Genomic DNA, 20,082 nt, shown 5'->3' on the forward strand with positions numbered 1-20,082 from the left:
AGAATTAAGTATAGAGTGTACTAGGAAAGTTCCATAGCCCTCCTAGGTATAGATATAAAGAGGTACCTAGTTCGACTCTGACACTGCCCCTCGCTGGAAGAACGCTGCAACACTGCCCCTCGACTAAATGAACGCTGCCCCAGTGTTCCGTTTATGCTACCATTCCGTGGGGCGTATACGTAGTCACACTGGAGAAGGAGGGTGAAAAGCCGATTGTCTATGTTTGCTCGGTCCTCCCTTGTTTGCTTTGCCCGAAGCTTGCGATGCTTCTGGCGCGCCCGCATCTCCCGTTGCCGCGGTCGGTAGCATCGAATCTGAATCTCGTGCGCCCGCAGGAACGCGGCGTTGACTTGTCCCTCGTTTTGGGATATCTGTTCTGGGAACGGTCATCATTTTGTCGTGAAGCGCCGCGGAATGAGCTGCGGTTGTTGTCACGGCTTCGAATCTTTCCATCGTTGCTCCGTCCGCGATCATAACCACGATTGTCGCGAGTACGACGATCATCTCGAGGACCGAAAGCATAGGCCGAATCCTCAGCAGGCTCTGTGTCATAAGATCACCATGGTACGCCGAGGCAGTGACGGGAATCTGCGGTCGTCCTCGGCACGAGCCCGCCACGGCACCAATAGGCAAGCTAGGCCTTGTCCTCCTCGCCTCGGCGCGGGCAAGTGCGGCGGCAAGGGAAACCGGTCGGTTCATCAACCTTCGCGAGCACAACCCCAGGGGCATCCGTCACCCAAGGGAGGACACCTCATACCTCGCCATTATGCCTTCCCATCTATCGAGGAAGAAAGCGTAGATGTCTTCCTGTACTTTCATCCGAGCGAAGGTGCGGTAAGCCTCTTGAAGGCTAGGAACGACGCTCTATAGAAGTATGTTAAAGCAGTTCAGCTGCGTTGGGTTATCATCGGAACTGACCTTGGCTGCCTTGATGCTCTTTGACTTCCAGATGTTCTCGGGTCATACGTCCCCCAGGGGAGGACACCTCATGCCTCGCCATGGTACAATCCCTCCCTAGATGCTGGCGACCGGGTTCACTGGTTGTTTTTTTTTTTTCCCCTCGAAAGAAGACGGAGAACAAGGAAGACGGAGACAATCTGAGCATACAGTTTGTGGCTCTGAAGGAATAAAGAGAAAGGAGAAGACGAAGAGAATCGGTGCATAGCTGCAGAGGATCTACCTCTGAGTAGCTTGTTTCCGTCGGGGAGGAGCCATAGACATCCTCATGATTGGGAGGATGGATTGTTGACGGTTGGGGAAGGTTTTTGGATGGTCGAAAAGCTAATGCCGCAGTGCCCCAATAGATACACGTCCACCCCAGGGTCCTCCTTCCCGTTCATGGCACTCAACATTCAACTATCCCCTCTGACTCTTCCCAAGTCCCCACTAAGGTACCTCTTGTCGAAAACACCAACACTCCGCAATCCAGCTATGTTTCCGGCACAGGTCGCGACTCCCAAGACAGCCATCGGACTCAAGAGAGCTAACCCCAGACTCATCAACTCCCCCGCAAATCTCCTAAAATACTACATACATCAAGGTGGTCTCATCGGCTCTATTGTGGAGATGGCCCCACAGGTTGAGCGGTTTCTCCGGTGTTTTCCTCCCGGAACACAGTGCCTGCAGCTCGGTGATAGATTCCAGTCTGCCGAAGGTTCGGAGAGCTGCCGTCCTTCGCGACAGCCTAGGTGGGGTTCGCCCCGTGCCCTAGGATAAGTTGGGTTCAGGACCAGGTTGGCGGGGTGCAGATCCATCCAAGTAGCACAAGGTCGCTACTTTGTGTAAGGCAGGTGGGTATTATTCATCATTGCCAGCAACACTGCAGGTGTAGTGTATATAAAGGTAGGTTGCCCCTTTCTGATAGGTACTTCCTCCGTACACTAATACCTTCTTGGCCCGATGCAACGTTGAAACCGGAGAAGCGGGAACGATCGCCAAGCTTTATTTCGGAATTGCCAAGCGCAACTCCCGAGATTGCCAAGTCGTGGCTCCGAACTGCCAAGATGCGGAATAGTCTGCCCTCGCTGTGTTGCATCCTCAGGGGTCACGGCCCGAGAAGCGATCCATTGCCGGATCTGAGCCGGACTTGCCTGTGTCTAACACATCCATGATGGTCATGATGGGTCCCAGGAAACTCATAAATAACTTGACCATGATTTCTTCTCTCGTCCGCGAGCAGGTAGAGGCTTGCCTACCAGCACCACTGTCCACCGTCTCTGAGGCACGTCCTACTCTCCAACATGGCGCAGAAGACTCTACAACGGCTGGCCACCTCGGCGCTGGCGGTCTTGCCCTTGGTCAATGGTCAGCAGCCTGGCACTCTGACGCCCGAGGCGCACCCGCAACTCCCAACCTGGAAGTGCACGACCAGCGGCGGCTGTGTGCAGCAGGACACGTCTGTGGTCCTTGACTGGAACTACCGCTGGATTCACACGGCCACCGGCTACGACTCATGCACCACCAACAGCGGCATCAACTCGACTCTCTGCCCTGACGAGGCGACCTGCGCCAAGAACTGCGTCATCGAGGGAACCGACTACGCCAGCAGCGGCATCTCGACGTCCGGCAGCGCTCTGACCATGAGGCAGTACGTGAACGGGACCAACGGGCTCAACAGCGTGTCTCCGCGCGCCTACCTTCTCGGACCGGACGGCAACTACGTCATGCTCAAGCTCCTCGGCCAGGAGCTGAGCTTTGACGTCGATCTCTCCACTCTCCCCTGCGGCGAGAACGGCGCCCTGTACCTGTCCGAGATGGACGCCTCGGGCGGCAGGAACCAGTACAACACTGGAGGCGCCAACTACGGCTCGGGCTACTGCGACGCCCAGTGCCCCGTCATGACGTGGAAAAACGGGACGCTGAACACGGACGGATCTGGCTACTGCTGCAACGAGATGGACATCCTCGAGGCCAACTCCCGCGCCAACGCCTTCACCCCGCACCCCTGCACCGCCACTGACTGCGACAAGAGCGGCTGCGGCTTCAACCCTTACGCCCAGGGATACAAGTCCTACTACGGCCCGGGCGGGACCCTCGACACATCCAAGCCCTTCACCGTCATCACGCGCTTCATCACCAACGACGGCACAACCTCGGGCAGCCTGAGCCAGATCCAGCGCCTTTACGTGCAGGGCGGCAAGACGATCGCCAGCGCGGTGCAGGGCGGCGACATCATCACCGCCTCGGCTTGCTCGTCGGCGTCAGCCTACGGCGGGCTCGCCGCCATGGGCCGGGCGCTGGGCCGCGGCATGGTGCTGGTGTTCAGCATCTGGAACGATGCCAGTGGTTACATGAATTGGCTCGACAGCGGCAGCAACGGGCCCTGCAGCGCCACCGAGGGCAACCCGGCCAACATCCAGGCCAACTACCCAGGCACGCACGTCGTGTTCTCGAATATCCGCTGGGGAGACATTGGCGCTACCGTCAAGCTTTCCGGTGGTGGTTCCAGCTCGAGTTCAAGTTCTACCATGAGGACAACCACCACCGCAACAACGAGTACTCGGTCTACTAGCACTCCCATCACTACTACCACTCCATCCGGGGCTACCCAGACACATTGGGGACAGTGCGGCGGTCAGGGGTACTCTGGCCCGACCGTCTGTGCGCCGCCGTATGCCTGCAAGACGCAGAACCCCTGGTACGCCCAGTGTCTTTGAGCGCCGGGGCCGTGGGTCCAAGGTGCCGGCCTTATGATGGCTCAGGGGGTAAGGGGTCTGAGTCCGCCAAGGTCAAAGCCGATCCCGAGCAGCATACGTGCAGTATATGATGAGTAGTAAGGAATGTACATAGCAGGGGACAGTACATAAGTCATAAATAGCTTCCATTAGACCAGTATATAACATGCAGTTGCCCGTACTAGGTACCTCAGCTGGTACTTTCGAAAACCATCCTGAACCGTGACGCGTTCCCAAGGCGTAACGGTATATCTCACTTTTCGAATCGTTGATGACTACCTACCACGAGCAGCGACACTCTCAAAAGCGATCCCTCCTTTTATAGGATGGATACAAGCTACATCCAAACACCAGACGCACCTAGCATGTACAGTATTGTACTTCAATGACGGTCACTACCTATGTACTGTAACTGAATGGACGCGGCCCGGCGTCAGGGGCACCAACACCCTCAGACCGGGGTGCTGCTCCTGCAAATAAATGGGTAAGTCGAGGCATAGCAAGCAAAGACTGAGCTACACCTAGAACTTAGAAGCAAGCTTACCCGTAGGTAGGTAGCCTATGACACTAACTTAAGTACTGTACCTTGGACACTGTTATGAGTGGTAGACCAGGTAAGGTACCTTAGACGCTCCTTTCACTTACAGTAGGAATTTTGAGCAACGTCGTTCTAAACTTCCATTGGGACGTACATACATACCAATACAATACATGAGTAGTGCAGGTATTGTACACTTGGAGCACTTCGTACTTGCACTGCATACGTAAGGTAGCCTGGAGGATAATGTACTGTAGGTACATACCTACAAATAAGGTTCATCCCGCGCTTGTCCCCATGACGAATACGGGAGGGCGACGATCCGGGCGTCCGGAGCCTGGGGTGGCATCCCACCTCGGCTGTGGGGGTTCCCCCAGATCATGCATCCAGTCAAACATAATTTGCTTCCGTAATCCGTCAAAAGCTGCGAGATATGCTCTCTCTCTTATCTCTCAGGGCTGCAGGACACTGCAGGCACCGCAGACTGTGAATACACATCAGTTCATAAGATAAGTGCTGCCCATCCCTCCTGAAACGTCCCGTGTTCAGGCAACTCAGCCCTTCCAGCCGAACCACGACTCCGCAGTGACACGATGAGGAGAGAATTTTGCGCATTGCTATATACACACCAAAGCCATTCCTGTCCCGCTCTGGCTTCTCTGAGCACGGTAGTAATATATTATCATTTGCTTGGCCTTTGGGAACTTCCTACCCGCACCTTTCGCACCTGAAATGCATTTGTCCTTGCCTTACCCCGTGTCCCCTTTTCCGTTAACCGCACAACAATACCAACTTTTAGCTCACCGCCGTAACTCCATGCAAATGCAACAGGCGTCAGAGGCGAAGGGATCAGGAGAAATGCTCAACCCTCCAGACTCCCTCTTTTCCGATATGGCCCAGCCCACCGAAAGAATCAGACGCCGCCCGCTCCGCTTGCGGTGGTATCGCAACCATAACCATGACGAACAAGAAAGGAAAGACTAAGACTCAAAGCTTTCGACCAAACATGAAAGACCCGTACATGCCTCCAACCTCGGCCCTCGCGACGGGGATCTTCCTCATGCCCCAGGACTCGGCTCCCATCTTCCAGCCCCGCCGCCCGTCGTCCCGCGGGCCCTTGGCATTGGGGTCGGGCTTCCTCACCAGCCAGCCCCGGCTGCCGCACTCATTAAGTTGCCAGCCGGCCTTGCTGAGAGCAGCAGCAGACTTGCCTACCCGGCGGAGAACGTCCTCGGCAAGCTCGACGACCTCCAAAGGCTCCGAGAAGGGCTTGAGAATCGCACAACTGCTGCTGAAAAGATAGCCCAGGTCGATGTCGCTACCCCAGTTATCCGAGAGGTCTATGTACCGGAGAGTGTGCGGCACCCAGTCGATCTGCATCGCCACGTCGCTATCCTCGTCGGGCACAAAGAGCCTGTTAACGTCCGATAGCTTTAGAGACCGTCCTATCGCCAGCTCTTCCAGGTGCTTGCTGAGAGGTCGTAGGGCGTCAACGTGAGCGGCTTCCATCTTGCTGCCCTTCAGGCTCAGCGACTTCAGCGTTTTGGGGAGGAGCGGTATGAGTTCGGTGATGTGATCGGCATTGAAAAGCTGGTGGCTTCTTGCGTCGGTTGCCAGGCTCAAGAACTGCAGTTCCCTGACGGCGGGATGGTTCGTGAGAAAGTCAATGACACCCCTTGCCGACAGGAGGGTACACTTGGCGAGATTCAAGTGCGTGATCCTTGCAGTCGGCGGGATCGAGTTCAATGCAGCATCCGTTATGCGCGTACCGGCAACATCAAGGTGTGTGAGCCTTGGCAGGCGTGGGAGGATTGTTTCGAAGATGGCTGACGGCAGCGTCAAGCACTTGTGCAGCGAGAGGCGGCAAATCGACAGCTCCTTAGGCCAGTCCGGCGAAATTATCGCGGAGAATGCCTCCTTGAAGGAGCCCGAGGTGCACCCACAAAAATCGACCGCCTTCAGCTGGGGCAGCCCAAGAAATAGCTTCTGCAACACGCCGGCATCCAGATCCTCGTCGATGTACTCCTGGGCAAGGAACTCCTGCAGGTTTGGAGTGAGCTCCAAGCACTGAAGGAGCGTCTCTGATGTCAGATTGCGTGCCTTAGAGCGCTCGGCGGCCGTCGAGAACAGCTGAGCGGGATTGAAGTGGCAAAAGTCGAGCCGTCGCACGATGGTCCCCAGGGTCGGATGCGCCGAGATGTGCCTAAGGAATTTGTGGAAGATGCGAGAGTGGGGGATGGTGATCTTGTTGTACAGCGTGCTGAGGGTCGCATAGTGCAGTGTCCTGGAGGTCAGCAGCAACGACATGAGATCGACATTGCGCCTGGTGATGCCATTAGGAGGCACGTCAAGGGCGAGGAGGTTGATGATGGCGCCTGATTCCTGCGTTAGCGGCCCGACACGCACATGCCATCATGAAATGGGGCCAACTTACTGAGGATCTCGACAGGCAAACGCTCGATCGGTGACTCGCCAGGTCGGTTACCGCCACGCTTAACGGGTTTGGCCGGCTGGCTGAACACCTGGTGCAAGATTTGGAGATCTCCGAAGCTCTTGCTGGCGAGTTTTCCCTTGACCTGGATGCCCTTCCAGCCCTTGAAGCTGTCGGCGGGTGTCCAGTAGCCAAGGAGTCGGCTATGGGGATGAGTGACCGGCGGCTGGAATTGGGTTTGGATCATGTCGATGGTCCGGCCTGAGGGAGTCGATGGCGTGGTCGGGCTTGGTGACGAGTCGTCAACGGCCTCGTCGGTATCAAGGTACGAGGAGATCTTGGTTCGGGAGAATGTCTGGGGAAGTATGCTCTCGTTCTCACGGATGGAGGAAAAGGAAGAGCGAGAAAGCCGGTCCGGAGACGATGGACGGTGCTGCTCGTCGGCCATGGTCTTGTAGTCGGGCTTGCAGTCCTTGGACGGCGGTGCAAGGGGCTGCATACGGCCTGCTCCGGCGCTTGGCTTCGAGACTGCCATCGGGGAAAGAGCGAGGCGAGTCGACGCGGCTTGGCAAGGTCCGGGGAAAATTGCAGAGAGGTCAGGTGCGCAGTGCAGCTGTGCAATAAGCGACAGGGACCCTTTGTTGATCCGTGGAGGGAGAGAGAACACGACTGCAGCGGAGACCCAACAAATCTAGGGGGAAAGGGCCACGCGCTGTGGTCTCGCACAAATAGACGGGAAGGATAATGGATGGCGGCCGGGCCCTTTCTATTAGTCAAGGAACCGGCCTTTTAGGTAATGGGAGGAGGGCAACACTGCAGTGCGGGGAAGGTGCGAAGTTTGGTCTGATATGGATCCGCAACCGTGGTCTGTGAGGTGGTTTCGGAAGCCCAAACCCGCTGTTTCTCTTGATGGCAGCTAGGACGGAGCGAAGTGCTTGCAGCAGACGTTGAGCACTCTGCAGTGCAGGGGTTTGCAGAATGCCTGCCCGTGCTCCCGCTGCGTTGAAGCTGTCGGATTTCCGACGATGCGGTTTGCTGCCAAGGTACTGGTGGACTCTGCAAGCCGGCCAGAGCTAGATCTTCCTGTACAGATCACTAAAAAACAAAGACAGCGCGCTGTTCAAATGGTGTCCTGTACTGGACGACGATGTTCTCAGGGTATGAGTACGCCCTAGTTTTCGCCGTTTGAACCGACGATGTTCTTTAGGTGAGAGCGTTGTGCGAGGATGTGTGGCTCAAATGGCGTTCGGAAATAAATACGTCAGGCGGGACCAGACCCGGTGCAGGCCGAGAAAAGTCATCAGAGGCTGGCCCAAGACACGGAAAAGTCTCAACTACACGCGGCTCGCTAGCCATGATGGGGCGACTTTCTGTCACCTGGACATCAGAGCTCCAGCTGGGCGGGTGTTAGGTTGTTCGTTCATCGCTGCGGATCCACCCGCCTTATCCCTCCAGCTCAAAGCCTCGAAGCTCGCAGCTTCAACAGAAACGTTACCTGGATTGTACTACACAGGACGTAGATTCATCAGAGCCGATCCCGCGATGGCAAACCTGAAAGCAAAGAGTATTGCCTCGAACAACTCTGCCATGCTGTCATCGGCTGTGCACCGGAGGCTTGATTGGGACGACGGACGCAGAGCGCTTAGACATCAAAACTCGACTTGCCCAACCAACCAGCGAGGTTCTCGGGGCATCGTGAAGGCGCATCCAACAAAGACGCGAGGGCGGCGAAATTTGACGACTTCAATGCCAAGCAAAAGAGTCAAACTCTGCCCAGCCATCGAAGGCTGTTCAAAAATACGGTCTGCACCACCAACACCTGATGAATCTTCCAGTTTCCATGACATACCGTAACATCATCGGCGCATCGCGGCAGGTGGCCAGCGTGCCGCAGCCAGGGTCGGCCATACCTTACAGGTACGTAATGGTTTGAACATCTCCACCGGCAGAAGCTGTTCGCTGGCAAAATTCGTGCTCGCTTGTGGAACACCGGGAGCGCTCTACCTTGGCTGGGGAGTGAGCACGTCGTACAAGTGCTGTTACAGCCGTCTTCAATGGATACAACACTGCGCTGGTCCATCGGCGCAGTTGCTTCGAAATTGCTGTAAACTTCCATCATCCGCAGAGAGGATGCCGTCGTCGTCTGACGTGATGTTATTTCGCCGCAGTAGTCACTTTTTTTATTTACGTAGACCTTTTTTCGTATTTGCGTAGACCTTTCCTGCTTGAGTGTCTGCAACTAATGGGCGCGCTCCCCTCCCAACCCACTTTTAAAGGGCAGAAGAGCAAGCTACAGGCCGGGCGTATAGGAGTCTCTCTGCCCTAACTTTTTCCAGGGGACAGGATACACTTACAGATGCAGCCCAGCGTTGGCAATCAGCTGTAACGCGCCAGCTCCATGGCCGCGGCATCTGCAGTCAATTAGCTGTATAGATACAGCTAGCAAAGGTAAGAGAGGGCGGGCGGTCCGGCACCTGCGGGGGCCGGGCGGAAAAGGGCCCGGGGTGCTTATGTCAGCTTTGCTAAAACCTCACGCGCCCGATCCCGACCGCAGATTTGAGCGTTTTAGAGCTCTAGAAGGCCAAAGGGCTAGAGAGCCAGAGAGCCAGGGAGCCAGGGAGTCAGAGAGTTAGAGATTTAAAGAGGGTATAGGCATCTCTACCTTAGGTGAGTACTTTACATCCTATGCGCCCGTTCTATGGCTTGCTCTTTTCGCCTGCAAAAATGGGTGGGGAGGGGAGCACGCCCATTGGTTGCTGACACTGAGGTACGTATAGGTCTACGTAAATACCAAAAAAGGTCTACGTAAATAAAAAAAGTGGCAGTAGTGCAATATCCGTGGTCCAGAGGCAAGGCTCACCCGCTATAGGCTTACAGATATTTATGTTACCTAATCAATGGACGAATGAAGTGAGAAGCCAAGGAACTTCACCCTGTGTTGGCTTCGCTCTTTTTAAAAGCTTGGGAAGAGAGCATCACCTGACTTGCCAGACTTCTATGAAGTACGAGGTCCAAAGTTCGGAATCACAGGTATCCATGATCGAAATTATCCAATTATCAATAGCCAACAAATCCTTTCAGCAAACTTGAAGCGCGAACCTGTGAGAGCATGCCCAGCTGATGAGGGCAGTCAATTCCAGTTCTCTGGCTCTCGGTCATGATACCCGACCCCTGGGTTTGATCTTTCGGAGTGCACTAGTTTTGCAGTGCCAAGACACCCATCTGTCCAGCCCCTAGGGGCAGTCTGTTCACGTGGTAGCCGATCACCTGGACTCGCTTTTTTGTCAGTGAGCCATCGTACATAGCGGCAGCGCCACACCAACAAGCCGCCCCGCAGAGCTAGCGCGTCGCGCACCGGGGACTCGGGGAGAAGGCTGTCGGGAAGCCGCTTACAGCCGTGCTCCACTAATACCCGGCTATGTAGCGGCTTCCCACCTGGTCGGGGGATCTGGAGCTTGACTGTCTCTCATCTTCGATCTTGGACTTCATCAATGCTATGGTGATCCAATTATTCTCTCCAGCTGTTTCTTTGCTTGTTGAACAGTTTGCGAAAACATAGATCTACCGACGCCTTTGTTTCCTACTACCTTGCGTTATATGCAATGTCATTACGTCACAAGCTCACAATCTCTGAAGCCAGTACTCCGTACATAACGAAGTAGTGGGTCAGGATTGCGTCTATGAAGCTCCTGACGAGTATTGCGGTCACAGAGCGGCAAGCAGTTTAGTCTTGCATCAAATAGGTACAAGTACAAGTACTTTACCTAGGCACGATGCAGACCAAGACACCTTGTGCTTACGGGCTTCAGCTTTTCATGCAGGGTCCAGAATCAACTCGGCCGGTATGTTCTTTTACATACATCATATATATCTTGGACAGTTGTAGACTGGCCAGATATGTTGATAGCTTCACTGTCTGGACCCTATTGGAGCAGGAAAAAGAGATTGCTTCGTCTCAAGGTGACCACTGCTGAGACAAGACTCGGACCGTGACGCTTTAACTCTTACCTGGGTACGAGTTATCAAAGTAATGGATATTCATCGATAATGTTTGGTTTGAGCTTTGTCTAGTGCTGGGGATTATATCAATGATCAGGTACCTAGGTACTGTGCAACTCTCATGTTCATGGTACTATGGACTCTCAACTCGGGATAGCTATCATTGCATAAAGTACGAGAGACAGCTTCCTGATGACGACAGGTAATAGCACACCACATTAGAAAGGCCACTGGAACACTAAGCTTACTAGCTTGATTCATCTCTTGAATCCGATTTGGGTCGGAATATCAACTCGGAATGGGTACTCTAGCTTGAGTTACCTAGTACTACAAGCCCCTTAACCTTGGATCGAATCATCAAGGGGTCAAATCACAACTTGAATCTGAGTAAGAAAGCAAGATTGATACAACTATTGAAGCCGCAACACATTTGAGAAGAAAATATCTATGAGAATGAAATTCAATCATCCTTCCTTCTGCGAATCGCTCGGCGCAATCCAATCTCTGAGCCCTTACGGTCCTGTAGGCATGGCAGAGCTAGCCCCGTTACTTGCATGCATCGAGACTCATTCAACCAACGCCGTGACAACTCACTACATGTACGCATAAGTCTCAAGGTACCAGGTCGCTCCTTCTTGCCACAACCCTTCGATAACTCCTTGGGCATCAACGATGGCGGGCGTTTCATCTACAGACCATGATCTAGAGGCCAGATTTCAAAGGCTTACCATCGAAAGCCTGGAGGGTCAGCATCGTGACATCCTCAAACGAGCGCTCTCGAACGTCCTGTCTACTGAAATTGCCGAGTTTACTCTTGCCCAGATTGTAGATGGCCTTCCAATACATGACGTCCTTTACGACAGGTATAACACGCATGTCATGGTCCATGTCTATGACCCGATGCCTATCCGGCACGATAGGCTTTGCTACGGTGTCCTTGAGCGCTCTCGGCAGCTGTATGCTGAGTTTGACCTCAAGATTATCAAACTCGACTCGAAAGTGGGTTAGACGCCGCGGTCATTCCCGAAGGACAGCAACATCCTGAACTTGAACTCATCAAGTCTTGCAGGCCGTTCATGCATACCAAACGGCGTCACCGGGTTCTAGAGCATTCAAGACGCGGCTGATCGAATTGGTCGCAGTGGCTCTCCACCAGATTGCAGTTTGGGTCTATAAACAGAATACCTCCCTGCACAAAGGCGAGCCACCCACTGGGCACCGGCCTCCACCAACATACTTCTTGCACGAGTGGTATCGTGACTATGACCAGTATCCCGACGGCATCGCAGGTTGTGTTGGATACTGGGTAGAAGCGCGCATCCTTGGCGGCGTGATCTTGTTCGACCGCCACTCGCTCGAGGTTAGCATCTCCAGAATCACCGCTAAAGCGTCGTTGCAAGACTTGATGTTGTCTCCCTAACAACTCTGATTGGTACCTTGTGGGCGCAGTCGCATGAAGTGTACATTCACCCTAACCGTGCCGAGGCATCATACCGAATCTGCCGGCTACTCGATGAACAGAAGCAGCAGCTTTTAGGGTTTCTCCTCCACAATGGGCCAACGGCGCCAGCCCATTGCCCGCTCCCTATCTTGCCCACCCTCGACAATGCGGACCGGGTGGATCCTGAGGAGCCGATTGCTGAGACGGGCATCTATCGCGATATATGGGAGCGCAAGGAGAAGCCCGCTACCCCGGGTGACTATCGCTTGAGGGACGTCAAATGCCATGAAGATTGGGCAAACTTTGAGGATATGCGCGCTGCGGCTAGCCGCGCACGAGGCCGGCTGTACAGACAGTCCGTAGCGAGGATGGCGGCTGAGGAGGCAAACGAGTCCAGATGATTTTCGCTATTAGGACCGTAACGTCTACTTAGGTGTTGCCTGGCACGGGTCTCGTCTGGGCACGGGTTTCCTCAAGTCCAACAGGATTACGGGCACATTCTCCAAGACGGCTTAGTAGCATGTGGCAGCTTCAACATAGACCCATACATTGATAAGGATGTACACTACTCATAGGGTACTACTACAAACATGAGAAAACAATTTCGTTCCCCCCACGCCGCTGCCCCAGCTTCTCTCTGCTGCCATCCCAACAACCCGGCTAAGGATAGATAGCTCTTCAAGCCGGAACTCCAGTGAAATACAAACATCCAGATGACCAGATCTCCCGCCGACGCTCCATCCCCCCTTCCATAACTTTCCTGTCTGTCTGTCTCTGTGCCTCTTGCAGAGTGGTTCAGGCTAGCATTATAAACGGGCAGCGTTATCGCCGAGACGGCGTGAGCAACGACGGAAAAGCAAACGCAAAGCAATGCAACCACCTGCTCGCTTGCATCCGCTATATAGCAATGAACATTTCCGCAAGGTGGCTAGGGCATAAAGTGTAGGAATAGAGACACCAGGGCCCTTGGGGTGTCCAGTAGAAACCGATAGATCACCTCCTAGAGGACTCCCGGTCACGGTCCCTCTCCCGGTCGGCGCCCTTCAACCGCTTCTTGCAATCCTCGCAGTACCATTTTGCTGTTGGAATCATCAGCAAATACTCCCATCCAAATACAAGACGGGGGGAGAACTCACCATTCAACTTAGGCGCAACCTTCAACCCGACACATTCCAAGTGGAACCACTCGCGCGGACACCCTTCGCCGTCGCACGCCACCATCTCGCCGTAGCTGACCTGGTTGCAGTAGCAGTAGACGGGCTCGTTGGGGTCGGGCTCCTGCTCGTCATCTTCCTCGTCGTCGTCGTCAACATCCTTGTCGTCGCGGTCTTCTCCTCCTTTGACACGCCATGCATCCTTGCGCTGCTTCTTGTTGCCGTGGTTTGTATTGTTGGTATTGATGTTGTTGTTGCTATTGTGGCCACTACTGCTGTTGATGCTGCTGCTGCCACCGTTACTGTGTCCTGAGGTGATGGTGGAGGCGATGGCACTGGTGTTGGATGGAGCAGCGCCAAGCACAGGGGGCTTTTCTCTTTCCTTTTCCTTTTCCTTGTCCCTGTCCCTGTCTTTGTCTACTGTGGAAGATATGCTGTTGTGACTGTTGCTGGTGGTGGTGGTAGGACTGTTCATGCTGCCAACGGTTGTGACAGACTGGTGCGCGTTTGCGTGAGTTCCGGCTGCTGCTGCTGCGGCGGCGGCGGAGGATATAGATGCGCCCTTTTTGTGGCTCCTCTTCGCCGCCGCTGCCACGGTATTAACAGTTGTAGTAGCCGTGCTAGCAGCGGCGGTGCTGATACTGCTGGTGCTAGCCGTGTCGGCATTGCTGCGCGACGGTCTAGATCGGGATGACGTCGTCGTGGTAGTCGTGGTTGCGGGCAATGACGAAGCGGCCTCGGCAAAGGTTGCTGATGCAGGAGTCGATGGCTTGCTCGCGCGGCCGCTCTTGGTAGTTTTGACAGCGCTTGCCGGGGTGGATTGGATGGTGAGGGCTGCTGGCTCCTTCTTCGGCGCCTCGCGCTCCTCGGTTGTCTTTGCGGCGGCGTTCTCCTTCTTGTTGCTCCCACCATTTTGTTGTAGCTCGAGTGTTGGAACAGGGGGATCTTCGATTTCCGACTTGACCGGCTGAGGCTTGCTTGAGACCGGGACGGTCGTCTCCTTCTGGGCTTTAGGGTCTGCGGTTTGCTTTGCCCCATTGCTCTGCTGGCTTGGATCAGGTGTCCCTGGCTGGTTCCCATTCACCTTGCTCGATGCTGCTGATGGGGGCCTCTGTCGTGCGTTTTCAATGTTCGACTGAGTAGAATTCTGGCGTGCCCGAGACGAGGCGGGCCGCAGAGGAGGAGCCGGCGGAACGGGTGAGCCTTGCCCACCTCTAACAGGATCCGGAAATGTCCCGATGACGGGGGATGATGTGACGGATAAAGATGTAGCCGCGTTAGTCCTGCTGTGTGTTGGTCAGCAGATTCACGAGCCAGAGAACTAAGGCCAAACCTACCTCTTCTTTGCCTGGTTGCTTGACGTCGGAAGGGCCTTGCGCTTCTTGGCCCCGCCTTCGGGAGCGGGTGTCGATCTCGGGCTCGTTGTCTTTTGTTTGGAGGAGCTGTTTCCAAAGACAGAGCTCATTGCACGCTCCGCCGGAGTGCCTCCGTTAGGCTTCACCGCCTCAACCTTGCGTCGCTTGGAGGGGGCGCTCCCGTTGCCTGGAGGGCCGGTGGTAATACCGAGGCCCACCGGCGTGCCATCGGGAAGAGGTTTTCGTTTGCCACCCCCTTGCGGTTTTCGCCCGGTATCTTGCGCCTTGTCCCCATCGGCCTCAGCAACTTGAGTCCTCGGGGTTTTCTTGACCGCCAGGGCCTGTTTTCTATCACTGCTGCGAGCGGCGGCTTCCTCGGCCAGCTGCTGGGCGGCCGCAGAGAGGGTAGCTGCACCCTCGCGCCGTGAGCGCTCCGCTTGTTTGTCATTGGCCTTGGCCTGCCTATTTTCCACATAGGCCCAGTGTGTTGTGCTTCCCCATTTGGCTTCATCGCTGAACTCGTTCTCGAGGTGCGGCCAAATCTCCTCGATGCGCCCCAGTTGTTTTTGGAGAGCATCGTTCGCAGTCGCTAGGACATGATTCTTCTCCTCTAGGGACACCAGCATTTCTTGTATCTTGAGAGCGGTATCTCGGAAGAGCGTGCGACGAGGGATGTTGGCCGGGTCGAAAACGGCGGAGCCGTCGTTGGAAGGGGCCGAAGTTCCGGCGTTGCTGCCCGGCGCCGGTATGGGCGCTGACACGGACGCGGCGCTGCTCGATGCATCATTGAGCAGTCGGGCCGGTTCGGGAGCGGGCGCGTTGAGGGCTTCGTGGAGGAGCTGGAAGAGGGCGGCTTCAGGAGTGAAAATCTTAGCGTCGACCTCCTTTAGCAGTGTAAAATGTCGGACTAGTTCTTTGGGAAGAGCGGTGATGGCGTCGGCAAAGTGTGTCACTCCAGGAAAAATGTCGATGGGCTGATCTCGAGCTGGGGCGCTTGCGAACGCGTTGGCGCGATTGAGCGACGAGGTGCGCTGCGGGTTGATTCGTGTCTGGCGCACAGGCTGTGCTCTACGGCTTGCGCTGCCTGCCCCGTCGGCCACGGCGGGTTTGGCCGTCCTCACGGTCGACATGATGGTCGGAATAATAGCGGTGTCAGCGGGGAGGAGAGAGGATCAAGAGCGAGAGGACCGTGAGGTCGCAGAAGAGGAAATCTGCGTGAGCAGAGAGGGGGAAGAGAACTGCTCCGGGGCAGTCCAGGGTGTCGCTGAAGGGCCTGGGGATGCCCACGAGGCCTGGCAAATACCAATCCGACTCGCAGAATTGCTGAGACTGGAACGACTGTAGACCTCAAGTCGACAATGCGCCGAGGAAATTATCCTGGGCGGTTTTGCTCGGGCAGAGAGAAAATTGGGGGATCTTCCCAAAGCCCACAGATGACCCGGCGCACCGCCAAGGCTAGCGGCGGGCTTCTGCCGGTTGGTACTTGGGGGGGTTTGTTGGCTGCCGGCCCAGAATCTGAGCTCTCCGATACGTCACAAGGGCTAAGTATGTGGGGCCGATAAGATAAGAGTGCGAAACCCTTCAATGTCCATGCAGCAAGTACATCACACAATGTGAATGAACCCTTCTTCCCAACGCTCCAACCAGGATAGCCAGTAAAATCATAAAATCGCCCACGTCTAGATACCTCTCTAGGCTATTCGCTCATGGTATGAAAATAATGCGTCTGAGAATGGCGCAGAAAATGGAGACGGCCGGTGAGCCGGTGAGACCAAACCATTGTCACTCAAAGAAACACCTGGGTTCCCAAACGCCATGCTGCATCGCATATCAAGCTCGCCTCAGCTGAAGTATTGAAATCAGGGCCATCATTCCTGCTTCGCCCGCCGGCGGGGCCCTTCGTCTCTCTCTTTCAGCTTCTCCTTCCTCTGCCACTCGACTAGCACAGGGATGAAATGCCACAGGTCGAACTCGGGCCAGAGACACTTGAGAAAGAAGATTCGCGTATCCTGGTGGCACTGCCAGAGCATGAAGTCGCTCAGCCGCTCTACACCACTAGTCCTGACAAATATGTCAAGCGGAGGGCAGCCAGCCGTGTACATGTGTCTCTCGATCGTCTCCGGCGTGATGCTTTCTGCGTTTGGGTATATGGCCACTGTCTCTCCCTCCCCCAGTTTTTGGCCTGCCGAGCCGGAATGGAGCGTGCTAGATGTCGAAATGGCCTCATCTTGATCGTCTGGTTGATCCGGGGGTGTCACGGGCGTTTCGGTGATCGATGGAAGGATATCATTTTCCCTACCCTGCGACGACATGATCTTCTGGTAAATGCGGCTCTGAGAGAAGGCGGTGCTGTGAGGCCGAGGCGTCGTCGAGTACTCCTCCACCGTTGTTCGAATAGCTGTGGTGATTTCTTCTCTCGAGGTGTACGGAAAGCAGATGTTGAGGACGCAACTAGACAGATCTGGTCAGCATACGGGATGCGTGCGTCGACGTAAAGAGCCGGCGTACTCGGTATTGTGCCTGGTGGCAGAAACTGCTCTTTGAACGACCTCGAAAACGTCCGGCGGGATCCTATCTAGCTGTCCCAATACCCGGACGCTCGCACCGTAGCGATCCAAGATATCCCCATGCTGGATAAGCTGCTCTAGCTTGAGTTTGGCGAGCTGCATAAGCCCGTCAACCTCGTACTTGGGCCGGTGGAAGTTCTCGAGACTGAAAGCATAGACGGTCACCACCTCAACGCCGCATTTATAGCATACTTCCAGAATCTGCACCATAAGGTCAGCTTGCAAAGCGCAGGATAGCTGGGAACAGTCCAGGCTGTGGGATTCGCACTCTAGCTAGGGCTTCGAAGCCGTGATGATGACCTTCGACCGTCTCGATTTTGTGGCTTCGCGCATACCGCCGGTTGCCGTCCATCTCGAATGCTACGTGACGCGGAATGGGCCCCTGACTGAGCGCCCCGATCAACGCCTCACGCAAGCAATTGGCGGCCCATTCCACAGGCGGCGAGCTGCGGAGCCAGCTGCGTATCCTACTCAGATATAGATCCGACATAATGTTGGCTGACGGTGGTGAGGTCGCACTCTGGCGCCGCGTGGGTGAACAATGGCGCTGTTAAGATAATTATATCAAGAATTCGAGAGAAGCAAGCAAAACGTGCACAGAAGCTATTCATTGCTCGTTAATGAGCTGTAGCCATTATCTGGTGCTATTGTGGATAGCCAAACGAATGGACCCGACACTACGGGAAAGGTTGGCAGTTGAAAGATGATGCGTGTTGATTTTTGCCAGCGTCGTAAGTTCTGCATCCTTTTGGGTTGCAGTCCGTGTCTTTCCAATGCGATGATGCGGACGTGGAAGCTGAGCAAAAGTGGGTCCATCATTACTGTCCCCTGTTCGGGAGGGATTGATGACACCGGCAGGGTCTTGGCACACCGAGAAACAGTGCATGTGGCATGTGGGCTACGTTACCACTGTTCTCCCAAGATCCACGACTTCAACGGACATGAGGAATTTAGGGGTCCTTCCTTCCGTTTTATATCGTTGAGGGGAAAGACAATCTCCATTCTTTTTGACGTTTCTTTCCCATTCCTTTGTCTCTTAGCCACCTGGTTTCTTAGAAGGCAGCATAACCCTGGCCCACTAGGCAGACGGCGGAAGTGGTGATCTTCCCAAAGTTCCGATCTGCTGGCTTCTACGGAAAATGCCCAGACCATGCTAGGGAGCAATCAGCAGCGGGCAGATACATCAACATGTCGTTTACCAGCACTCCTGTGACACGCACCCTGGTTCTCGGACTTGTCGGATCGTCCATCGCGGCCAGTCTGTTTGACGTGAAGCATTACTTCTACATCTCAGTCGGCACACACATCCTCCAATACCGTCAAACCTGGCGTGCTTTGATATATCAGCTATGTTATACCAACTCGGCAGAGGTGCTCTTCGCCGCCATGGCGCTGTATAACATGAGGGTTGTCGAGCAGCAGTGGGGCTCGAGGAAATATGCTGTGAGTCGGCAACTACACATCCTAAAGAATTTGTCTGCTCACACAAATACAGTCATTCATCGTCGTCTCTGGCCTTCTCACAGCCATCATCCCGCCGGTTCTTCTGACCGTCGTCCTTCGACCGCTGAGCCTCGGGGTGTTTGACTTTCTGCCTGCTGGGCCAACGCCCATTATCTTTGCCATCCTAGCGCAGTACCATGCCATGGTGCCGCACATTTACAAGTACAAGGTCGCGCTCTCTACGGGGCCACCAGTGAACGACGACAGCCCGGGCCTGACATTCTCGGACAAGTCCACCAAGTACCTCATGGCCCTCCAACTGGCGCTCTTCCAATGGCCCGGCTCGCTTCTCGGCGCAGTGGTTGGATGGATGGTGGGGCAAGCCTGGCGCAGCGAGCTTTTGCCGGGAGCGGTGACGCGCTGGCGTCTCCCCGGATGGGTTTTTGGGCTCAGGGGTCAGAAAAGCAACGACAGGTTCGAGGGCATGCGGAGAAGGCTCGAAAGTGAGGGCGCAACGACCGGCGCTGCGTTGGGGGCCCAGCAGCCCGCCGGAGGCGACGGCAGCAATAGACGGAGGACGATGGGTCAACAACTCATCGACGAGGTTCGTGAAGCATTTTGAATGGGGCTGTATTCATTGGGTTCCTCTTCAGGTATCCATGCTTGCTCGAAAGATGGGGTGTAGTGCATTGCTAGAACGTCGCTGGAGTCATTGGCCAAAAGCAAGGAGGGTTGAGGGAATAGACGGTGTATATTCATCTATAGCTGGCTCCTGAGCGAAGTTGGGCATTGAACCACTGATGATTGGCAAGCTTCAAGCCGAGCCCAGTGCCCGTCCTGTCACCTTACCGGTAGCGTTTGAATGTCGCGTGCCAAGTGCACAATTGTGACACTTGCATGGCTACCGACGGGAGAGCCAGTCGTGACGGTCAGTTGACGAGACAGACGCAGAGATGCCCAGCCCAATACGCCACAATCACGAGAACGCGGCGCTTTGTCCTGTCGAAACCCGCGAAATGCGGGTTTGGAAGTTCTGCCCACCTCCTCATTCCCCGCCACTGGAGATTCCGAGAGTGAGCTCGGTGGACTACCTTGGCTGAAAATACGGAGTAGTTACCGCTATGTAATCAAGTTTCGAAGGATGGGCGACCCACGCTCCCCGGGCTGTGTCCGATGCCAAGAACGGGATGATGGTCATTGCTCAACGCCCACATGGAAGCGGAGCTGAACCGCCTGAGGCAATTGGCCTCCCAGCGCATCGGGTTCGCCAACTAACGCTGTAAGGTAGCCCCACCTACGGCGCTCGTTTGGCGCAAGTGTCCCAAAACCCAAAAACAACAAAAGATTTCATCTATATACCCCGGGGTTTCATTTGGAAGAGCTACACCTTATCCAAAACGGTACTTGCAGCCACAGCCCAGCCTCGCCTTTCTACCACAACCAAATTTTCTTCAGTTGTTCTAGTACATCCTTTGCAAGC

The 20,082-nt window shown here is 55.1% G+C and overlaps 7 protein-coding genes across 7 annotated transcripts; 3 read left to right on the forward strand and 4 right to left on the reverse strand.

Annotated features, from left to right (window-relative positions):
- On the reverse strand, nucleotides 1-1,026 carry N656DRAFT_413497 (uncharacterized protein). The gene is made up of 2 exons (XM_064809580.1): nucleotides 919-1,026; nucleotides 1-864 (listed from the first exon to the last, which is right to left on the reverse strand). Exon 2 carries the CDS (start codon nucleotides 727-729, stop codon nucleotides 184-186), a length of 546 nt encoding a protein of 181 aa, XP_064666238.1. The 5' UTR covers nucleotides 730-864; nucleotides 919-1,026; the 3' UTR covers nucleotides 1-183.
- Nucleotides 1,027-1,913: 887 nt separating this feature from the next.
- On the forward strand, nucleotides 1,914-3,792 carry N656DRAFT_783892 (carbohydrate-binding module family 1 protein). The gene has a single exon (XM_064816051.1). It carries the CDS (start codon nucleotides 2,241-2,243, stop codon nucleotides 3,654-3,656), a length of 1,416 nt encoding a protein of 471 aa, XP_064666239.1. The 5' UTR covers nucleotides 1,914-2,240; the 3' UTR covers nucleotides 3,657-3,792.
- Nucleotides 3,793-4,947: 1,155 nt separating this feature from the next.
- N656DRAFT_816387 (uncharacterized protein) lies at nucleotides 4,948-7,575 on the reverse strand. The gene is made up of 2 exons (XM_064818396.1): nucleotides 6,647-7,575; nucleotides 4,948-6,587 (listed from the first exon to the last, which is right to left on the reverse strand). Exons 1-2 carry the CDS (start codon nucleotides 7,176-7,178, stop codon nucleotides 5,200-5,202), a joined length of 1,920 nt encoding a protein of 639 aa, XP_064666240.1. The 5' UTR covers nucleotides 7,179-7,575; the 3' UTR covers nucleotides 4,948-5,199.
- A 3,642-nt stretch (nucleotides 7,576-11,217) lies between these two features.
- N656DRAFT_848408 (uncharacterized protein) lies at nucleotides 11,218-12,484 on the forward strand (the record flags this gene model as incomplete). Its single annotated transcript, XM_064819301.1, has 3 exons — nucleotides 11,218-11,641; nucleotides 11,712-12,002; nucleotides 12,092-12,484. The coding sequence occupies exons 1-3, from the start codon at nucleotides 11,315-11,317 to the stop codon at nucleotides 12,482-12,484; spliced, it is 1,011 nt and encodes a 336-aa protein (XP_064666241.1). The 5' UTR covers nucleotides 11,218-11,314.
- Nucleotides 12,485-12,607: 123 nt separating this feature from the next.
- N656DRAFT_783895 (uncharacterized protein) lies at nucleotides 12,608-16,065 on the reverse strand. The gene is made up of 3 exons (XM_064816052.1): nucleotides 14,575-16,065; nucleotides 13,220-14,523; nucleotides 12,608-13,162 (listed from the first exon to the last, which is right to left on the reverse strand). Exons 1-3 carry the CDS (start codon nucleotides 15,720-15,722, stop codon nucleotides 13,077-13,079), a joined length of 2,538 nt encoding a protein of 845 aa, XP_064666242.1. The 5' UTR covers nucleotides 15,723-16,065; the 3' UTR covers nucleotides 12,608-13,076.
- A 95-nt stretch (nucleotides 16,066-16,160) lies between these two features.
- N656DRAFT_760980 (Undecaprenyl diphosphate synthase) lies at nucleotides 16,161-17,912 on the reverse strand. Its single transcript, XM_064813227.1, has 3 exons — nucleotides 17,428-17,912; nucleotides 17,101-17,360; nucleotides 16,161-17,043 (listed from the first exon to the last, which is right to left on the reverse strand). Exons 1-3 carry the CDS (start codon nucleotides 17,647-17,649, stop codon nucleotides 16,461-16,463), a joined length of 1,065 nt encoding a protein of 354 aa, XP_064666243.1. The 5' UTR covers nucleotides 17,650-17,912; the 3' UTR covers nucleotides 16,161-16,460.
- A 19-nt stretch (nucleotides 17,913-17,931) lies between these two features.
- N656DRAFT_760982 (uncharacterized protein) lies at nucleotides 17,932-19,603 on the forward strand. The gene is made up of 2 exons (XM_064813228.1): nucleotides 17,932-18,602; nucleotides 18,655-19,603. The coding sequence occupies exons 1-2, from the start codon at nucleotides 18,348-18,350 to the stop codon at nucleotides 19,222-19,224; spliced, it is 825 nt and encodes a 274-aa protein (XP_064666244.1). The 5' UTR covers nucleotides 17,932-18,347; the 3' UTR covers nucleotides 19,225-19,603.
- Nucleotides 19,604-20,082: the final 479 nt, after the last annotated feature.

This window comes from Canariomyces notabilis (assembly GCF_033297395.1).
Source record: "Canariomyces notabilis strain CBS 508.74 unplaced genomic scaffold N656scaffold_30, whole genome shotgun sequence".
Taxonomy (NCBI): Eukaryota; Fungi; Ascomycota; class Sordariomycetes; order Sordariales; family Chaetomiaceae; genus Canariomyces; species Canariomyces notabilis.